Source organism: Mobula birostris, chromosome 24 (assembly GCF_030028105.1).
Source record: "Mobula birostris isolate sMobBir1 chromosome 24, sMobBir1.hap1, whole genome shotgun sequence".
NCBI classification, from domain to species: Eukaryota; Metazoa; Chordata; class Chondrichthyes; order Myliobatiformes; family Myliobatidae; genus Mobula; species Mobula birostris.
Window position 1 is genome coordinate 918,676 of NC_092393.1, and position 19,360 is coordinate 938,035.

Below are 19,360 nucleotides of genomic sequence, written 5' to 3' on the forward strand. Positions count from 1 at the left end.
CCCCACCAATCTCCCCCCCCCCCAGGCCTCTTTGCTTTTCATAACCAACATTGGTTCGCAGATTTTTATTGTCAATGGACCTTAATATTTTATTAAGACATCTTATTAATATAGATTGTGAACAGTTGGAAATCCCGCATTGATCCTAGTCCAAGAATGATCACTTTATTCCTACTGTTAGTCCTTCCCATAATAGTTCTGCCAATCCTGTTGTGCTCTAATTTTTTCAAAAATCTTTTCTATAGCATCTTATTGAAAGCCTTCTGAAAGTCTAAATGCAACATATCCACAGATTTCCTTCACCTGTTCCACTGGTTGCAAGGTCACAAGAACACTGGACACCTTAAAGCCTGTCCCTCTGTTTAAAATGATCATAACTAACCTCTGCTGGCCTCAGCTCCTCTAATGTGCCATTTTTCCATAGCTCTCCATTCCTCGATCTATCAAATATTTATCCACCTCCACTTTAATTACCACATATGATCCAGCTTCCAAAGCAGAGAATTTCAGAGGTTCACCACCTTTTGCAAGAAGAAATTTCTTTATATCTCAGTTTTAAATGATAGGCCTCTTGTAGATATGTGCCCTTGTTCAAGACTCTCATACTAATGAAAACATTCCAACACCTGTCCTGTCAAGCCCCCATAGGATTTTATATGTTTGAATAATATCATCCTGCATTCTTTTCAACTCCAAGGAACACAGATTCATACTATTCAGTCTTTCTTGATTGGACAACCATTTCATCCAAAGAATGATAAACAGAAGATATTCTGCAGATAGTGGAATTCTTGAGAAATACACACAGAATACTGGAGGAACTCAAGTCTGGATGTGAGTTGGCAAAAGACTGGTAAAAGGAATTTCATCAGACTGATGAAGGATTTCTGCCCGAAATGCCGACTGTTCATTTCCACCCCCCACCCCCCAATAGATGCTCCCTGACTTGCCGAGTTCCTGCAGCATTTTGTGTGGACATTGCAAGGGATTAGCCTGGTGAGCCTTGTGTGGACTGTTCCAGTGTTATTAGGTAACTGTGTTTACAGGCTGAGCCAGTAACTGCCCTTCAGAAGGTGGTGGTGGTGAGCTGTCTTCTTCTAATGTTGCAGTCCTTGCAGTGTCTCTCCACAGATAATCTGCCTTTTGATTTCTCTTATTGAAGTGCATGACCTCACACAGTAATTTTTCACTGTGCCTTCCACCTACTTTATGTATCATCTGTAAATTTGAAAACCTTACCATTCCTATTCCTGTTCATTAAGTAGTGAACAATTATTGGCCAATAACTGAACCACTGCTCCTCAACCCGGATCAGCACGTTGACATCGTGCAGAGGCTTGCATCAAGGACTCCATCAGGTGATGCGAACTTATGGCCACCCATGTTGGAACTGCTGTGGATGAGATGCCAGGTGAAGATTCATCCAGCCCCACCTTCTGAACGGACAGACTCGCGTCTGCCCCTCCGTACAGAACAACAAGCTGAACCACTAGTTACCAAAAATGAAACCATTTACTCCAACTCGCATTTTCTGTGAGACAGCAAGTTTTAATCTTCCTCCCAATACCCTGAACTTTAAATTGTGCACAAATCTGTTAAGTGCCACCATGTCTTAATTGCCTTTTGGAAATCTAAATATGTTATTTCTACAGGATCCTCTTGATCAATTTTCCCTGGTACAACCTCAAAGAATTTGAGAACACTTAGCAAACCTGGTTAACCTTTCATAAAACCATGTTGACCAGGTTTAATTATATTCAACTTCCAGCTATTTCCTCCTTAATTATTGACTGTAGTATCTTCCTGACAACAACAGTTAAACTAACTGGCCTGTGATTCCCTGCCTTCTGCTGCTCTCCCTTTTTGAACAAGGGGGTCACATCAGTTGTTTTCCAATCTTTTGGTATTCTCCCAGAGTTTAGCAAGTTATGATAATTCGGTCAATAGGACCACTATCTCTGTAGCCATTTCCTTTATGATCTTCTGGGGGAAAAAAAAGATTATCTTTCTAAATGCCCGGTACTACTTCCTCAACATTGATTCAATAGGTCAATATGTACATTTAATATATACAATATACATTATGAAATTCTTTTTTTTGCAAACATCCACGAAAACAGAGGCGTGCCCCAAAGAATGAATGACAGTTAAATGTTAAAACCCCAAAACCTCCCCCCAGCTCCCCCCTGCGAAGCACAAGCATCAGCAAGGCAATGACCCCCCCCCCCCACCAGCAAAAAAAGCATCGGTGCCCTCCACCAGCACTCATGCATGCAGCAAAACTTCAATAAATCAGAATCCGAATCCGCTTTATTATCACCGGCATGTGACATGAAATTTGTTAACTTAACAGCAGCAGTTCAATGCAGTACATAATCTAACAAAGAGAGAGAAAAAAATAAATAAAATAAAACATAATAAAAGATAAACAAGTAAATCAATTGCATATATTGAATAGATTATTAAAAAATGTGCAAAAACAGAAATACTGTATATTAGAAAAAGTGAGGTAGTGTCCAAAGCTTCAACGTCCATTCAGGAATCGGATGGCAGAGAGGAAGAAGCTGTTCCTGAATCGCTGAGTGTGTGCATTCAGGCTTCTGTATCTCCTACCTGATTGTAACAGTGAGAAAAGGGCATGTCCTGGGTGCTGGAGGTCTTTAATAATAAGACACAGACATGCAGTACCCCAAAGACTATTCATTCACCCGGTATTCGACCTAGCACAGGCTCTCTCTCTCTTGCTAATAAGGAAAAAAGGGGTGTCCCCACTTCACAGCGATAGGGGAGACATAACAAGACAACTTGCTGATTTATGGTGTTAAAAGTCTGTTGCGTCACTCTTTCTGAGCTCTGCGCCGCAGGGCACATAGCCAGCAGCAAGCTTGCTGCTTCCAATTTTCCTTGTTCTCCCATGACATCAGTTGTCACCACCAGCCTTGAATCAGCCACCTCCAGGCCGTGCTCTTGGGGTATCGAAAAGCGGCCGGTTGTGAGGTCCTGAGAATGGGTCCCATTCCCGCAAAGAACTGTTATCAGAGTGTAACTCCAGGTCAGGGTCTTCAAAAGAACATTGAAAGGGAAAAAAAGAGGTATCAAAGATAGAAATAGAGCTGTTTCCGAAGATGCAAGCAAAGGAGTGGCCGTTTAGCGCCATCATCACTAAGCTCCGCCCTCTTCTTCCCGCATTTTCCTGATATTGATAGCAGGCAATTGCCACTTAACCATTTCTTTTTCCCTACCATCTTGAACAGTAAGGTTATCCAGGATATCTTGCTGCTATCCAGTTAGTGGGAACTATTGTCAAATCTTTGAAACTTTGGAAAATGACAGCCAGTAAAACCATGATGATCATTGTCATTTCTTTCGAAACTTCAGAATTACTGTTATCAGGTCATGAGTAACAGGGTAACCTGCCTCAATGACTATTGCCCAACAGTACTTGTGATGAAGTGCTTTGACAGGTTGGTGATGAAGCATATCAACTGCCTGAGAAGTGACTCTGATACGTTCCAATTTGACTACCAGCACAGTAGGTCCACAGCAGATATCATTTGGCTCTTCATGCAATCCTGGACATCTGGACAGCAAAGGTACATGCATCAGGATGATTTTTATCGATTACAGCTTTGCATTCATCCTCTCAAAACTAATCAATAATCTTCAAGCATCAATTCTTCCTTGTGCAGTTGGATCCTTGATTTCCTCACTTGCAGACCCCAGTAAGTTTGGTTTGGCAATAATCCAAACACAATCCTCCACAATCTCCATCAGCACAGGTGCACCACAAGGCTGTGTGCTTAGTCCCCTGCTCTACTTGCTTTATACTTATGACTGTGAGACTCAGCACAGCTCCAGTGCCATTTTAAGTTTGCAGACGACAACGCAGTCATAGGCAGAATCAAAGGTAGTGATGAATCAATATATAGGAGGAAGATTGAAATTCTTATTGATTGCTGCCACAGCAACAACCTCTCACTCCGTGTCAGCAAGACCAAGGAGCTGATTATTGATTCAGGAGAAGGAAGCTAGAGGTCCATGAGCTAGTCCACATCAGGGGATGAGAGATGGAGAGGGTCAATAACTGCAAATTTTTCAGTGTTATAATATTAGCGAATCTATCCTCAGCCCAACATGCAAGTGCAATTATGAAGAAAGCACAACAGTGCCTCTACTTCCTTAGAAGTTTACGAAGATTCGGCGTGACATCTAAAACTTTGACAAACTTCTGTGAATGTGTGGTGGAGAGTATATTGCCTGGTATGGAAACACCATTGCCTTCAAATGGAAAATCCTGCAAAAAGTAATAGATACAGCATCATCTACCACAGGTAAAGCCCTCCCCACCTACACAGAGCACATCTACATGGAACACTTTCTCAGGAAAGCCTCACCCACCAGTCAGGCCATGCTCTCTTCTCGCTGCTGCTATCAGGAAGAAGGGACAGGAGGTATAAGAGACTTAGGACCCTCACCAGCAGGTTCAGAAATGTTTACTAACCCTCCTTCAACCAGCAGGCTCTTGAACCAGTGGGGATAACTTCACACAACTTCACTTGCCCCTCACTGAACTGTTTCCACAACCTATGGATTCACTTTCAAGGACTCTTCATCTCATGTTCTTGATATTTATTGCTTATTTAGATTATAAATTCCTTTTTCTTCTTTTGTATTTGCACAGATTTTTGTCTATTGCAAACTGGTTGTCCCCCCTGTTAGTTGTGGTCTTTCATTGATTCTGTTATGGTTATTGGATTTATTTAATATGCCTGCAAGAAAAGAAACCTCAGGGTTGTAAGGTGACATGTATGTACTTTGGTAATAAATTTACTTTGAACTTTGAGGACTTGTGGCTCTCAGATGCATCAATTTTTACAATTGATTTTTTCATGGTCTGAGTGTGACTGGTAAGTTCAGCATTATTGCTCATTTCTGAGCACTTTTGAAAGGACTGTACAGACCTGTCTTACTGAACCATTGTAACCTTCCAGTTGAAGATACCTTGCAGTGTTAAACATGCAAGCCAGGAGAAGGATGAGCTATATGTCAAACCCCTGAAGAATTTTGCACATTTCAAGAAATACACCTTTCATTTTGCTCCTCTCTCTGTACTCTTCTTCATCATCCTTAAAATCCTCAGTGCTTCTCGAGTGTGCCCTGTTGTATTCCTGTGATTTTCACCACCACGGTTGAAGATTGTGCCTTCAACTGACTAAACCTTCAGTCCTGGAAGGCCATAAACCTCAAAAGTGGCCACGGCTGCTTCCAATGCTCAGATGTATACACTTACTGGTGTAAGAAAGTTAGAAGGAGGAGATGAGCAGAGGAGTAACTGCCCATTCCAATTCCTTTCAAAATCTCTGGGATTTCATTTGAAAGGTTTGGCTGAACAAAAGCAGGGCTTTGGTCTGAGAAGTTTTTGGGCATTAGATGACTTAGTCTCTGCTTACTGAATACCTAGGTTGCTAACTTTGGGTATTAAACCTAAATATACTTGCCCTGCTTATTATGGTAGAAGGCCTAAGCCAAGAAATCCATAAAGTATGGGAATTCCTGTTTTTAAAGAGGAAAAAGGGAAGACAGATAATCCCCAGCCCAGTTGTAGAGGCAATGTATGGAAGGTATGATCCTAATGTAGGCAAATAGGATAGGTGAAGATGGGCAGAAAGGTTGGCATGGATTTGATATGGTGAAGGGTCTTTTTCTCTGCCATACAACTTTGACTGTATGCTAGACCAGACACCATACATGGAATGTCCCAGTTAGATAACCAGAGTTTACAGTAAACCTAATAGCCAATGCCACATGGTGAGTAAGGTTACTTGATTGGCAAGAGGATGTTGCCAGAAGTAATGTGATTCAGGCATCATCATTATTATTACAATCATTGTTGGAGCTTTTCATACTTGTCATTCTTCCTTGATTACAAAGCAAAAGCCCACGTTCTCCCTCTACAAATGATTAAGGTCACGCTGCCAACTTGGCTTACTCTTCCAGGGTCAATCTTAGGCCCACCCAGTTGCTTATTTGACTATAGGTTTGAGGAATGGAAGCCAATTTTACAGTTCTACCAATTTTTTTACAAATTTCGTGCAACTTCAGCAGAAGAGTCATATCTTAACCCGGTCTGTGGAGCTGAGTGTAGTACATAAATGTTTTGTTTTTATAGTTTTGGGTAAAATTCTGGCATTGCAATTAGGCAAAACAAAAAGAAAATTGCTATTGCTGTACAGTTCACGTAAAAACAGCGTATATTGGTAATACTCGGTAGATCAGGCAGCATCAATCAACAAAAAAGAGAGATGACATTTCACTTCAAATGTCCCCCAATGCTCCTCCCACCAAACCTCCTCTGTCCCACTCCTCTTTCTCTCTCTCTGCCTCTCTCGCCCTCTCTACAAACTCTCTGTCTCTCTCTGCCCCGCCACCTCTCTGTGCCCCCCTCTCATTTCCTCTGTCTCCCCCTTTCTCTGCCCCCACACCCTCTCTCGCCGCCACACACTCTCTCTCTCTCTTGCAGCCATTCTGTCTCTCTGTCTCTGTCTCGCCGCGACTCTCTCTCACCACCACTCTACCTCTCCCTCGCTGCCACTCACTCTCTCTCGCAGCCACTCTCTCTCACTCACTGGCACTCTCTATCTCTCGCTCTCCCTCGTCGCTGCTCACTCGCTCTCCCTCTCTCCCTCCTCCCTCTTTCTCTGTCTCTCCTCTCGCTCGCTCTTTCTCTCTCTTGCTCCTCTCTCGTTCATCTCTCGTTCCTCTCTCTCTCTCGCTCCTGTCTCTCTCTCACTCCTCTCTGTCTGTCTCTCGCTCCTCTCTCATTCCTCTCTCTCTCTGTCATTCCTCTCTCTCTCTCTCCCTCCCTCCCTCTCTCTCTCCTCCCTCTCTCCTCTCTCCCTCTCCCTCTCCCCCCTCTCTCTCTCTCGCTCTCTCTTTTGCTGTCCCCTCTCTCTCTCGCTGCCCCCTCTCTCTCTCGCGGCCCCTCAGTCTCCCCTCCTCTGTTTCGCTCGCTCTCTCTCTCTCCCTCTCCCCCTCCCCCTCTGTCACTGCCTGCCACTCTCTCACTCTCTCAGAAACATGAAGGGGTCAGTAATTCTACTGGGTGTTTTTTTTTATAGACCTCTCAATAGCAACTGGGACATCAAGGAGCAGATAGGGAGACAGATTCTGGAAAGATGAAATAATAATGGGGTTGTCGTGCTGGGAGATTTTAATTTTCCCAATATTGATTGGCATCTCCCTAGAGCAAGAGGTTTAGATGGGGTGGAGTTTGTTAGGTGTGTTCAGGAAGGTGTCTTGACACAATATGTAGATAAGCCTACAAGAGGAGAGGCTGTAGTGATCACAATGCTATCTATAGGAACAGACAAGTTAGGAAAGTGTTTAATTGGAGTAAGGGGAATTATGAAGCTGTCAGGCAGGAACTTGGAATCAAAAATTGGCAACAGATGTTCTCAGGGAAATGTACGGCAGAAATGTGGCAAGTGTTCAAGGGATATTTGTGTGGAGTTCTGCATAGGTATGTCCCAATGAGATAGGGAAAAGATGGTAGGGTGCAGGAACCGTGGTGTACAAAGGCTGTTGAAAATCTGGTCAAGAGGAAAAGAAAACCAACGAAAGGTTCAAAAAACTAGGTTATGATAGAGATCTAGATAAGGCTAGCAGGAAGGAGCTTAAGAATGAAATTAGGAGAGCCAGAAGGGCCCATGAGAAGGTCTTGGCGGACAGGATTAAGGAAAACCCCAAGGCATTCTACAAGTATGTGAAGAGCAAGAGGATAAGACGTGAGAGAATAGGACCAATCAAGTGTGACAGTTGAAAAGTGTATATGGAACCGGAGGAGATAGCAAAGCTACTTAATGAATACTTTGCTTCAGTATTCACAACGGAAAAGGATCTTGGCGATTGTAGGGATGACTTACAGCAGATTGAAAGGCTTGAGCATATAGACATTAAGAAAGAGAATGTGCTGGAGATCTTGGAAAGCATCAAGTTGGATAAGTCTCAGGGACAGGATGAGATGTACACCAGGCTGCCGTGGGAGGTGAGGGAGGAGATTGCTGAGCCTCTGGCAATGATCTTTACATCATCAATGGGGACGGGAGAGGTCCTGGAGGATTGGAGGGTTACAGATTTTGTTCTCTTATTTCAAGAAAGGGAGTAGGGATAGCCCAGGAAATTATAGACCAGTGAATCTTACTTCAATGGTTGGTAAGTTGATAGAGAAGATCGTGAGAGGCAGGGTTTATGAGTATTTGGAGCGCATAGTATGATTAGGAATAGTCAGCATGGCTTTGTTAGAGGCAGGTCGTGCCTTACAAGTCTGATTGGATTATTTTAAGGATGTGATTAAACACGTTGATGAAGGTAGAGCAGTCGATGTAGTGTATATGGATATCAGCAAGGGAATTGATTAGGTACCCCATGCAAGGCTTATTGAGAAAGTAAGGATGCATGGGATCCATGGGAATCTTGTTTTGTGGATCCAGAATTGGCGTGCTCATGGAAGGCAGAGTGGTTTTAGACAGGTCATATTCTATATAGAGGTCGGTGACCAGTGGTATGCCTCAGGGATCTGTTCTGGGACCCCTTCTCTTCGTGATTTTTATAAATGACTTGGATTAGGAAGTGGAGGGATGGGTTAGTTAATTTACTGATGACACAAAGGTTGGTGTTATGGATAATGTGGAGGGCTGTCAGAGGTTACAGCAGGACATTGACAGGATGCAAAACTGGGCTGAGAAGTGGCAGGTGGAGTTCAACCCAGATAAGTGTGAGGTGGTTCATTTTGGTAGGTCAAATATGATGGCAGAATATAGTATTAATGGTAAGACTCTTGGCAGTGTGGAGGATCAGAGGGATCTTGGGATCTGAGTCTATAGGACACACAAAGCTGCTGCGCAGGTTAACTCTGTGGTTAAGATGCATTAGCCTTCATCAACCATGGGATTGTGTTTAAGAGCCGAGAGATAATGTTACAGCTATATTGGGCCCTGATCAGATTCCAGTTGGAGTACTGAGCTCAGTTCTGGTCACCTCACTACAGGAAGTATGTGGAAAGGGGCAGAGGAGATTTACAAAAATGTTGCCTCGATTGGAGAGTATGCCTTATGAGAATAGGTTGAATGAACTTGGCCTTTTCTCCTTGGAGCAATGGAGGATGAGAGGTGACCTGATAGAGGTATATAAGATAATGAGAGGCATTGATCATGTGGATGATCAGAGATTTTTTCCCCAGGGCTGAAATGGCTAATGTAAGAGGGCACAGTTTTAAGGTGCTTGGAAATAGATACAGAGGAGATGTCAGGGGTAAGTTTTTTTATGCAGAGAGTGGTGAGTGTGTGGAGTGGGGTTACGGTGGTGGAGGCAGATATAATACGGTCATTTAAGAGTCTCCTGGATAGGTACAGGGAGCTTAGAAAAATAGAGGGCTATGGGTAACCCTAGGTAATTTCTAAAGTAAGTACATGTTCAGCACAGCGTTGTGGCCGAAGGGCCTGTATTGTGCTCTAGGTTTTCTGTGTTTCTCTCTGTTTCTATATTAGCATGGTTAAATCAGCTCCAAGCTCAGAGACACAAAGCACGGCAGCTGGAGCAGTCTCACTGTGACAGCGCTGCGGAGAGAGGAGTGAACATCATGGGAGAGTGGTCAAAATTGGCTTAACCCTCACCTCTGATCCCAATACTCTGCCTTTGCAGTCTATCTAGGCCAGCATTTAAATTGTCCAAACAGTGGATTGTGCCTTGTGTTAGGACCCAGGCCCCGGCGTGGTGATACGCTCTTAGCCCAGAGCTTGCCGCCCAGCCTGAAGCTGTTCTCGACCTCTCCAAATCGGCTTGGTGCAACCTGCAGCTGGGTTTGGTGGACAGGCATCAGAAATCCTCTGCCTCGACTCCTCCTTACCGAGTCAGTCACTCCAACTCCATCGCTGACAGCGACACCATCTCCGTTTGTGACCCCATCTCGAACAGGTCATTCTTCGACTTTGCAATGCACCAGCACTGCTCATCCCTCGGATCAGCTTTGCCGACACTCGCCTCTTCATTGTTTGCAATAATAGCTGACCACTATTTACTTCAGAAAAGGTGTTATTAATAATGTTTTTGGTCGAATTTCTTGGCTTTTGAACTACCAGTAAGCTATTGCTTGCCTTTAGTTGCACCATCTTAAACCAAACACACTGGTCAGGCAGAAGTAGTTTGTCATATGTTCCTGCTCTCAGCGTATCATCAGGACAGCAAACAGCGTTGACCTCCGAGCGTCTCTGAACCAAGCTTTAAGATTGACAGTGCACGTTGCGTAACAAATATGAGGTGCCCAGGCTTTGTCTTGGTTGCTAATTTTACATCCAAAGTAGAGCTCATAGGCTTTCTTAATACGAGGAGTCATGCTCTGTCTTTGAGATTTAAACGTGTATTTGCCAAAATATAACAGAAAGTATTGTGACTGTTGTAACAGTTTGCTATCACAAATACTCCTGAAAATACAGTTACTATATTATAATGAGCACACACAGTATGCTGTGTGTGTGGAGCATGATCAGAAATGGATTCACATGTAAACATGATGCATAGAAAGGTGTGTGCGTGATGCTTTTTACAGTCTTTCTAAACCCTGTCCTGCCATGTAGTATCTGCCCTACCTAAGCATGCCCAGGCATGCCTGGACAAGATCAAAAACTTTTCAGCTTATATTTTGGGCAACATTTTTATTGACTTGAATTATGAATGGAAATAGAGGGGGACTAATATCCTAGTGGGAAGGTTTGATAATGCTGCACAGTAGGGTTTAAACTAGAGTTGCAGGCATGGGAACCAGAGTGCCAGAACAGTGAGGGGAGAGGTTGTGGAGACAGATGTTGGTAAGATCTCAGACAAAGTCAGGAATCAAAAGGTTGATCTTGATGGGACTAGTGTCCTAAACTATGCACCTCCTTTTTTTCATATATCAATGCAAGAAGTATTGTAGGAAAGGTGAATGAGCTCAGGGTATGGATCAACACCTGGAATTATTAATGAGATAGTTGCAGGAGGAGCAGGACTGGCAACTCAGTATTTCCGGGTTCCAGGCAGCATCTCTAGGAAGAGGTACAGTCGACGTTTCAGGCTGAGACCCTTCGTCAGGACTAACTGAAGGAAGAGCTAGTAAGAGATTTGAAAGTGGGAGGGGGAGGGAGAGATCCAAAATGATAGGAGAAGACAGGAGGGGGAGGGATGGAGCCAAGAGCTGGACAAGTGATTGGCAAAAGGGATATGAGAGGATCATGGGACAGGAGGCCTAGGGAGAAAGAAAAGGGGGAGGGGGGAAAACCCAGAGGATGGGCAAGGGGTATAGTCAGAGGGACAGAGGGAGAAAAAGGAGAGAGAGAGAAAGAATGTGTGTATATAAATAAATAACGGATGGGGTACGAGGGGGAGATTAGAGAAGTCAATGTTCATGCCATCAGGTTGGAGGCTACCCAGACGGAATATAAGATGTTGTTCCTCCAACCTGAGTGTGGCTTCATCTTTACAGTAGAGGAGGCCGTGGATAGACATGTCAGAATGGGAATGGGACGTGGAATTAAAATGTGTGGCCACTGGGAGATCCTGCTTTCTCTGGCGGACAGAGCGTAGGTGTTCAGCAAAACGGTCTCCCAGTCTGCGTCGGGTCTCGCCAATTTATAGAAGGCCACATCGGGAGCACCGGATGCAGTATATCACCCCAGCTGACTCACAGGTGAAGTGTCGCCTCACCTGGAAGGACTGTCTGGGGCCCTGAATGGTGGTAAGGGAGGAAGTGTAAGGGCATGTGTAGCACTTGTTCCGCTTACAAGGATAAGTGCCAGGAGGGAGATCAGTGGGGAGGGATGGGAGGGATGAATGGACAAGGGAGTCGCGTAGGGAGCGATCCTTGCAGAAAACGGGGGGGGGGGGAGGGAAAGATGTGCTTAGTGATGGGATTCCGTTGGAAGTGGCGGAAGTTACAGAGAATAATATTTTGGACCCGGAGGCTGGTGGGGTGGTAGGTGAGGACCAGGGGAACCCTATTCCTAGTGGGGTGGCGGGAGGACGGAGTGAGAGCAGATGTACGTGAAATGGAGGAGATGCGTTTGAGAGCAGAGTTGATAGTGGAGGAAGGGAAGCCCCTTTCTTTAAAAAAGGAGGACATCTCCCTCGTCCTAGAATGAAAAGCCTCATCCTGAGAGCAGATGCGGCGGAGCCAGAGGAATTGCGAGAAGGGGATGGCATTTTTGCAAGAGACGGTGAGAAGAGGAATATTCCAGATAGCTGTGAGAGTCAGTAGGCTTATAGTAGACATCAGTGGATAAGCTGTCTCCAGAGACAGAGACAGAAAGATCTAGAAAGGGGAGGGAGGTGTCGGAAATGGACTAGGTAAACTTGAGGGCAGGGTGAAAGTTGGAGGCAAAGTTAGTAAAGTCCAACGAGCTCAGCATGCGTGCAGGAAGCAGCGCCAATACAGTTGTCGATGTAGCGCAGGAAAAGTGGGGGACAGATACCAGAATAGGTGTGGAACATAGATTGTTCCACAAAGCTAACAAAAAGGCAGGCATAGCTCGGACCCATGCGGGTGCCCATAGCTACACCTTTAGTTTGGAGGAAGTGGGAGGAGCCAAAGGAGAAATTATTAAGAGTGAGGACTAATTCCGCTAGACGGAGCAGAGTGGTGGTAGAGGGGATCTGATTAGGTCTGGAATCCAAAAAGAAGCGGGGAGCTTTGAGACCTTTCCTGATGGGGGATGGAAGTATATAGGGACTGGAAATCCTTGGTGAAAATAAAGCCGTGAGGGCCAGGGAACTTAAAATCATCGAAAAGTTTAAGAGCGTGAGAAGTGTCACGAATATAGATAGGAAGGGATTGAACAAGGGGGGATAAAACCGTGTCGAGGTATACAGAAACGAGTTTGGTGGGGCAGGAACAAGCTGAGACAATAGGTCTGCCAGGACAGGCAGGTTTGTGGATCTTGGGTAGGAGGTAGAAACGGGAAGTGCAAGGTGTGGGAACTATAGGGTTGGTAGCAGTGGATGGGAGATCCCCTGAGCGGATAGTCCTGAGCTATGCAATCTTTCAATGCCCCCAGTTAGTCCTGACGAAGGGTCTCTGCCTGAAATGTCGACTGTACCTCTTCCTAGAGATGCTGTCTGGCCTGCTGCATTCACCAGCAACTTTGATGTGTGTTGTTTGGGTAGAGATGGACTGATTAACGATAGTCAGCATGGCTTTCTGTATAGTAGGTTATGTCTAACCAATCTTATAAAGTTTTTCGAGTAAATTACCAGGAAATTTGATGAAGGCAAGACAGTGGATATTGTGTACATGGATGTTATTAAGGCATTTGAAACGTACCACATGGGAAGCTAGTCAAGAAGGTTCAGTCACTCAGCATTCAGGATAAGATAGTAAACTGGATTAGACATTTGCTTTGTGGGAAAAGCCAGAGGGTGGCAGTAGATGGTTGCCTCTCTGACTGGAGGCCTGTGACTAGTGGAGCGCCACAGGGATCAGTGCTAGGTCTATTGTTGTTTGTCATCTCTACTAAAGATCTAGATGATAATGTGGTTAACTGGATCAGCAAATTTGTAGATGGCACAAGATTGGGGGTGTAGTGGATAGTGAGGAAGGCTAACATGGCTTGCAGCAGCATCTGCATTAGCTGGAAAAATGGGCTGAAAAATGGCAGATGGAATCTAATGCAGATAAGTGCAAGTTTTTGCATTTCAGTAGGACCAACTTGGGTAGGTCTTACACAGTGAATAGTAGAGTACTGAGGAGGGTGGTAGAACAAAGAGATCTGGGAATACAGGTCCATAAATTCTTTGAAAGTGGTGTCACAGGTAGATAGGGTCATAAAGAAAGCGTTTGGAACGTTAGCCTTCATGGATCAATGCACTGAGTACAGAAGATGGGATGTTATATTGAAGTTTTATAAGCTATTGGTGAGGCCTAATTTGGAGTATTTTGTGCAATTTTGGTCACCTAGCCACAGGAAACATGTAAATAAGGTTGAAAGAGTACAGTGAAAATTTACAAGGATGTTGCCAAACTTGGAGGACTTGAGTTAGAAGGAAAGATTGCATAGCTTAGGACTGTATTCTTTAAAACGTAGAAGTTTGAAAGGAGATTTGATAGAGGTATACAAAATTATGAGGAATATATGTTGGGTAAATGCTAGTTGGCTTTTTCCACTGAGATTAGGTGGGACTACAACTAGAGGTCATGGGTTAATGTGAAAGGTTTAAGGGGAACATGAGGGGAAACTTCTTCACTCAGAGGTTCGCTACAGCGTGGAATGAGCTGCCAGCACAAGTAATGCATACGAGCTCAGTTTCAACATTTAAGAAAAGTTTGGATAGGTACTTAGATGGTAAGGGTATGGAGGACTATGGTCTCAGTACTCCCATTGGTGCTCCTGATGGGAGTAGGCAGTTTAAATGATTTGGGCACCATGGACTTACTGAGCCGAAGGGCCTGTTTCAGTCCCCTACTTCTCTTTAACCTATAAGTAACAAATATAGGAGATGTTTTTGAAAATGATGTTTGATAGGGAAATTTCATGGAAATTTTCATGATTAGCAGCCCAAAATCCATAAGATACACTCAAAAGTATTCAAGATGCAAAATATTTTTGTCCAGTGTTATTGAACCCCTATCACAACCACTCTCTTCATCTCCCCCCTTTTGAGCACACAGTGCCAGACAGCTGGCTGCTGTGGGTTTTCTCTGGTTGGTCATCTCCACGAGTGTCCAAAACAGTATTCTTGTTATTAAGTGGAATGGCCACAGGGATACTCTAAATTGCCTGCCTATTCCCTTACCCTCTCCTGATAGTCAACCTGCTACCTTCCTCCTGCAACTGAGGTGTGACTGCCTCCCTGTAGCTCGTGTCTATCATCCCCTCAGCCTCCTAAGTGATCCGTACATCATCCAGCTCCAGCTGCAGCTCCCTGATGTATTCTGCAAAGACTTAAAGCTGGCTGCACTTCTTGCAAGTATTGTCATCAGGGTCATTGGAGGTCTCCCTAACTTTTCACATCACAGAAGAGAAACACACCACTGCCCTGGATTCCACTCCCACTGTTCTACCTGTGCAATAAGAAAGAAAAATCTTACCAGAACTTTACCTTAGCCTTTGCCTCTTCTCACCAAAGCCTCTTGAGCTAAAGGCCCCACTCTTCCAATGGCCCACTCACACAATGACTGATCTGCTTGAGACTATCTTCTTTTTATTGGCAGCTGCTGTACAATTAACCGATTGGCTAATCAACTTTCCCTTTTATATGCCTCTCGCTCTTGCTCATGATCTTGTTCACAACCCCCTAAAGTGAAAATCCCATGCAAGAGACTTGTTCTTTTAACAAGTTGTGGTGATTTTCTGTTTGTTAAATGGTGTTAACACTAACTTTCAAATAGGTGTTTAACAAGCTGCCAGCACAAATGGTGCATGGGAGCTCAATTTCAATGTTTAAGAGAAGTTTGGATAGGTACATGGATGGGCGGACTGTGGAGCGCTATTGTCCAGGTGCAGGTTGATGGGACTTGGTAGTTTGAATGGTTCAGCACTGACTAGTTTGGTACCAAAGGACTTGTTCTGTGCTGTACTTTTCTATGACTCTATAAAACAGTCCCAGCCTACGCAATCTCTTCTTATCTCAAGTTCTTCAGTCACTGCAGCATCTTTCTGAATCTGTTCTGCATTCTCAATAGCTTTATCTCTGCCTTCCTATAGTATGACAAACATGGATGATGGAGAAAGCTGTGGTTTAAGAAAAGGGAAATTGAGAAGTTGTTTCAAACAATTATAATACAACTTCTGCCTTTCTGTTCTTGCAGCGTTCTAATTACCTGCACAGAGAGGTCATGGAGCTGGCACAGCGATACCCAAACATCCGGATAAGTCCCTGGCGAATGGTCACAATATGGGGAGGGGCAAGCCTCCTGAAGATGTACCTACGTTGCATGAAGGATCTGCTAGAAATGTCTGACTGGCAGTGGGATTATTTCATTAACTTGAGTGCTACTGACTACCCTACCAGGTCAGTATCTTTGAATTACGGTGAAGCAGAAAATATGAGTTTCTCTTTGGAGTTGCTGAGATGAAAGCAGCTCTATTTTGTGAAGATCTCATTTTTGCTAGTCTCTCAATGCCTTTCTAATCAGGGAAGCTGCAGTGACAAACCACCCCATTTATTTCCCTTCATAGCTGCATGATTTTCATCTTAGAACCCATCACTCAACTGACGAAAGCTAAAACACAGGCAAAGTAGTTACATCAATAATGGCATAGTTGGATACAGCTGTTGTTTGAGAAACCATTCCGGTTGAGATGACATTGAGCTGTAATGTTCATCGATATCGTGGCCTAGACATTGTTTATTTTTAGGTTCATAGGAAATGTTTTGAGGACGGGGGGGGGCATGGGTCACGTTAAGTTTGAGGGACAGGGATGAGAGAGAGTTAGAGATCAAGGATAGTAAATAAAGAGTTAGAGCAGGAGCTTGAGTCCAGATCAAAGCATTCCAGGGTCGAACATCAGTGACTGAGCAAGCAGTGTCGCAGGCGCTGAGGAGACCAGCGATTCCCCAGGTCAGAGATTGGTCCTGGATTGGAAGTGTGTAAGGGGGATGAGTCCTGGGTACAGGTTGAATCAGGAGGGCTGGTCACCAGTTTCGGAGGTCTGTGTCAGTACAGAAGTAGGAACCCAAAGATCAAACTCAGCAAAGTCTGGAGGGCAGAGTCGAAGGTCGAAGCCTGAAGGTTGAAGACCAAATGTAGAGACACAAAGGAACCACGAAGGCCTGGGTCAGTGCAGTCAGAGGTCTGTGTGTATCAGAAGTTGAGACCCGACACAGATTGGGGGACTGCTTCGTCGTGCACCTCCACTCCGTCCGCCACAACAGACAGGATCTCCCGGTAGCCACCCACTTCAACTCTGCTTCCCATTCCCATGCAGATATGTCCATACATGGCCTCCTCTACTGCCATGATGAGGCTAAACTCAGGTTGGAGGAGCAACACCTCATATACCGTCTAGGTAGTCTCCAGCCCCTTGGTATGAACATGGAATTCTCCAACTTCCGGTAATTCCCTCCCCCTCCCTTCGCCTATCTCTATTTCACTCTGCCCCCTCTCCCAGCTGCCTATGACCTCGGTCATGGCTCTGCCTCCTTCTACTACCCATTGTGTTTTCCCCTATTCTTTCTTCATCTTTCCTGCCTAGACAAGACAGGGGACTGTCTCTTCACCATTTACACCTCAGACTTCAACTACTGCACCAGAGTCTTGTCATCTTCAGAAGTTTTCTGATGACTCTGCCTTAGTTGGATTCATCAGCAAGGGAGATGAGGCTGAGTACAGGGCTACGGTAGGAAACTTTGTCACATGGTGTGAGCAGAATTATCTGCAGCTTAATGTGAAAAAAACTAAGGAGCTGGTGGTAGACCTGAGGAGAGCTAAGGTACCGGTGACCCCTGTTTCCATCCAGGGGGTCAGTGTGGACATGGTGGAGGATTACAAATACCTGGGGATACGAATTGACAATAAGCTGGACTGGTCAAAGAACACTGAGGCTGTCTACAAGAAGGGTCAGAGCCGTCTCTAGTTCCTGAGGAGACTGAGGTCCTTTAACATCTGCCGGACGATGCTGAGGATGTTCTATGAGTCTGTGGTGGCCAGCGCTATCATGTTTGCTGTTGTGTGCTGGGGCAGCAGGCTGAGGGTAGCAGACACCAACAGGATCAACAAACTCATTCATAAGGCCAGTGATGTTGTGGGGATGGAACTGGACTCTCTGATGGTGGTGTCTGAAAAGAGGATGCTGTCTAAGTTGCATGCCATCTTGGACAATGTCTCCCATTCACTACATAATGTACTGGTTGGGCACAGGAGTACATTCAGCCAGAGAATCATTCCACCGAGATGCAACACAGAGTGTCATAGGAAGTCATTCCTGCCTGTGGCCATCAAACTTTACAACTCTTCCCTTGGAGGGTCAGACACCCTGAGCCAATAGGCTGGTCCTGGACTTATTTCCTGGCATAATTTACATATTACTATTTAACTATTTATGGTTTTATTACTATTTAATTATTTATGGTGCAACTGTAACGAAAAGCAATTTCCCCCCGGACTAATAAAGTATGACTATGACTATGACTATCCCCTCCCTCACCCCTTTATCTTTCCCCTTACTGGTTTTTCACCTGGAACCTACCAGCCTTCTCCTTCCCACCCTCCCCCCACCTTCTTTATAGGGCCTCTGCCCCTTCCCTCTTCAGTCCTGACGAAGGGTTCTGGCCCGAAACATTGACTGTTCGTTTCCATGGATGCTGCCCGACCTGCTGAGTTTCTCCAGTGTGTTGTGAGTGTCACAGGTGAAGTGTCGCCTCACCTGGAAGGCCTGTCTGAATGGTGGTGAGGGAGGAAGTGTAAGGATAAGTGCCAGGAGGGAGATTGGTGGGGAGGGATGGGGGGGTGAATGGACACGGGCATCGCGTAGGGAGCGATCCCTGTGGAAAGCGGGGGGGGGGAGGGAAAGATGTGCTTGGCAGTGGGATCCCATTGGAGGTGGCGGAAGTTATGGAGAATTACATGTTGGACCCGGAGGCTGGTGGGGTGGTAGGTTAGGACAAGGGGAACCCTATTCCTAGTGGGGCGGCGGGAGGATGGGGTGAGAGCAGATGTGCGTGAAATGGGAGAGATGCGTTTGAGAGCAGAGTTGATGGTTGAGGAAGGGAAGCCTCTTTCTTTAAAAAAGGAAGACATCTCCTTCGTCCTGGAATGAAAAGCCTCATTCTGAGAGTAGATGCTGCGGAGATGGAGGAATTGCGAGAAGGGGATGGCATTTTTGCACGAGACAGGGTTGGAAGAGGAATAGTCCAGGTAGCTGTGAGAGTCCGTAGGCTTATAGTAGACATCAGTGGTCTTCTGCCTGCTCTGGATTACTTTATTGCTAACTACCGACAGGACATCAACCATCTCGACTTCACCACACCTTGTTCCCATTCCAACCTCACTCCTTCCGAACGCTCTGATCTCCACTCCCTCCACACTAATCCTAACCTTACTATAAAACCCGCCGATAAGGGGGGTGCTGTTGTAGTCTGGCATACTGACCTGTACCTTGCCGAGGCACAGCGTCAACTCGCAGATACCTCCTCTTATTTACCCCTCGATCATGACCCCACTGAGGAGCACCAGGCCATTGTCTCCCACACCATCACCAACTTTATCAGCTCAGGGGATCTCCCATCCACCGCTACCAACCTTATAGCTCCCACACCCTGTACTTCCCATTTCTACCTCCTACCCAAGATCCACAAACCTGCCTGTCCAGATAGACCCATTGTCTCAGCTTGCTCC

General features: G+C 45.2%; 1 protein-coding gene across 3 annotated transcripts in view; it reads left to right on the forward strand.

Annotated features, from left to right (window-relative positions):
- xylt2 (xylosyltransferase II) overlaps positions 1–19,360 on the forward strand; it is a 312,882-nt gene that overhangs the window by 159,345 nt on the left and 134,177 nt on the right. For all 3 annotated transcript variants that reach the window (XM_072242003.1, XM_072242005.1, XM_072242004.1), the window contains one exon: positions 15,833–16,035. In XM_072242003.1, the coding sequence (XP_072098104.1) occupies positions 15,833–16,035 (203 nt within the window). The remainder of the gene's footprint in view (positions 1–15,832; positions 16,036–19,360) is intronic.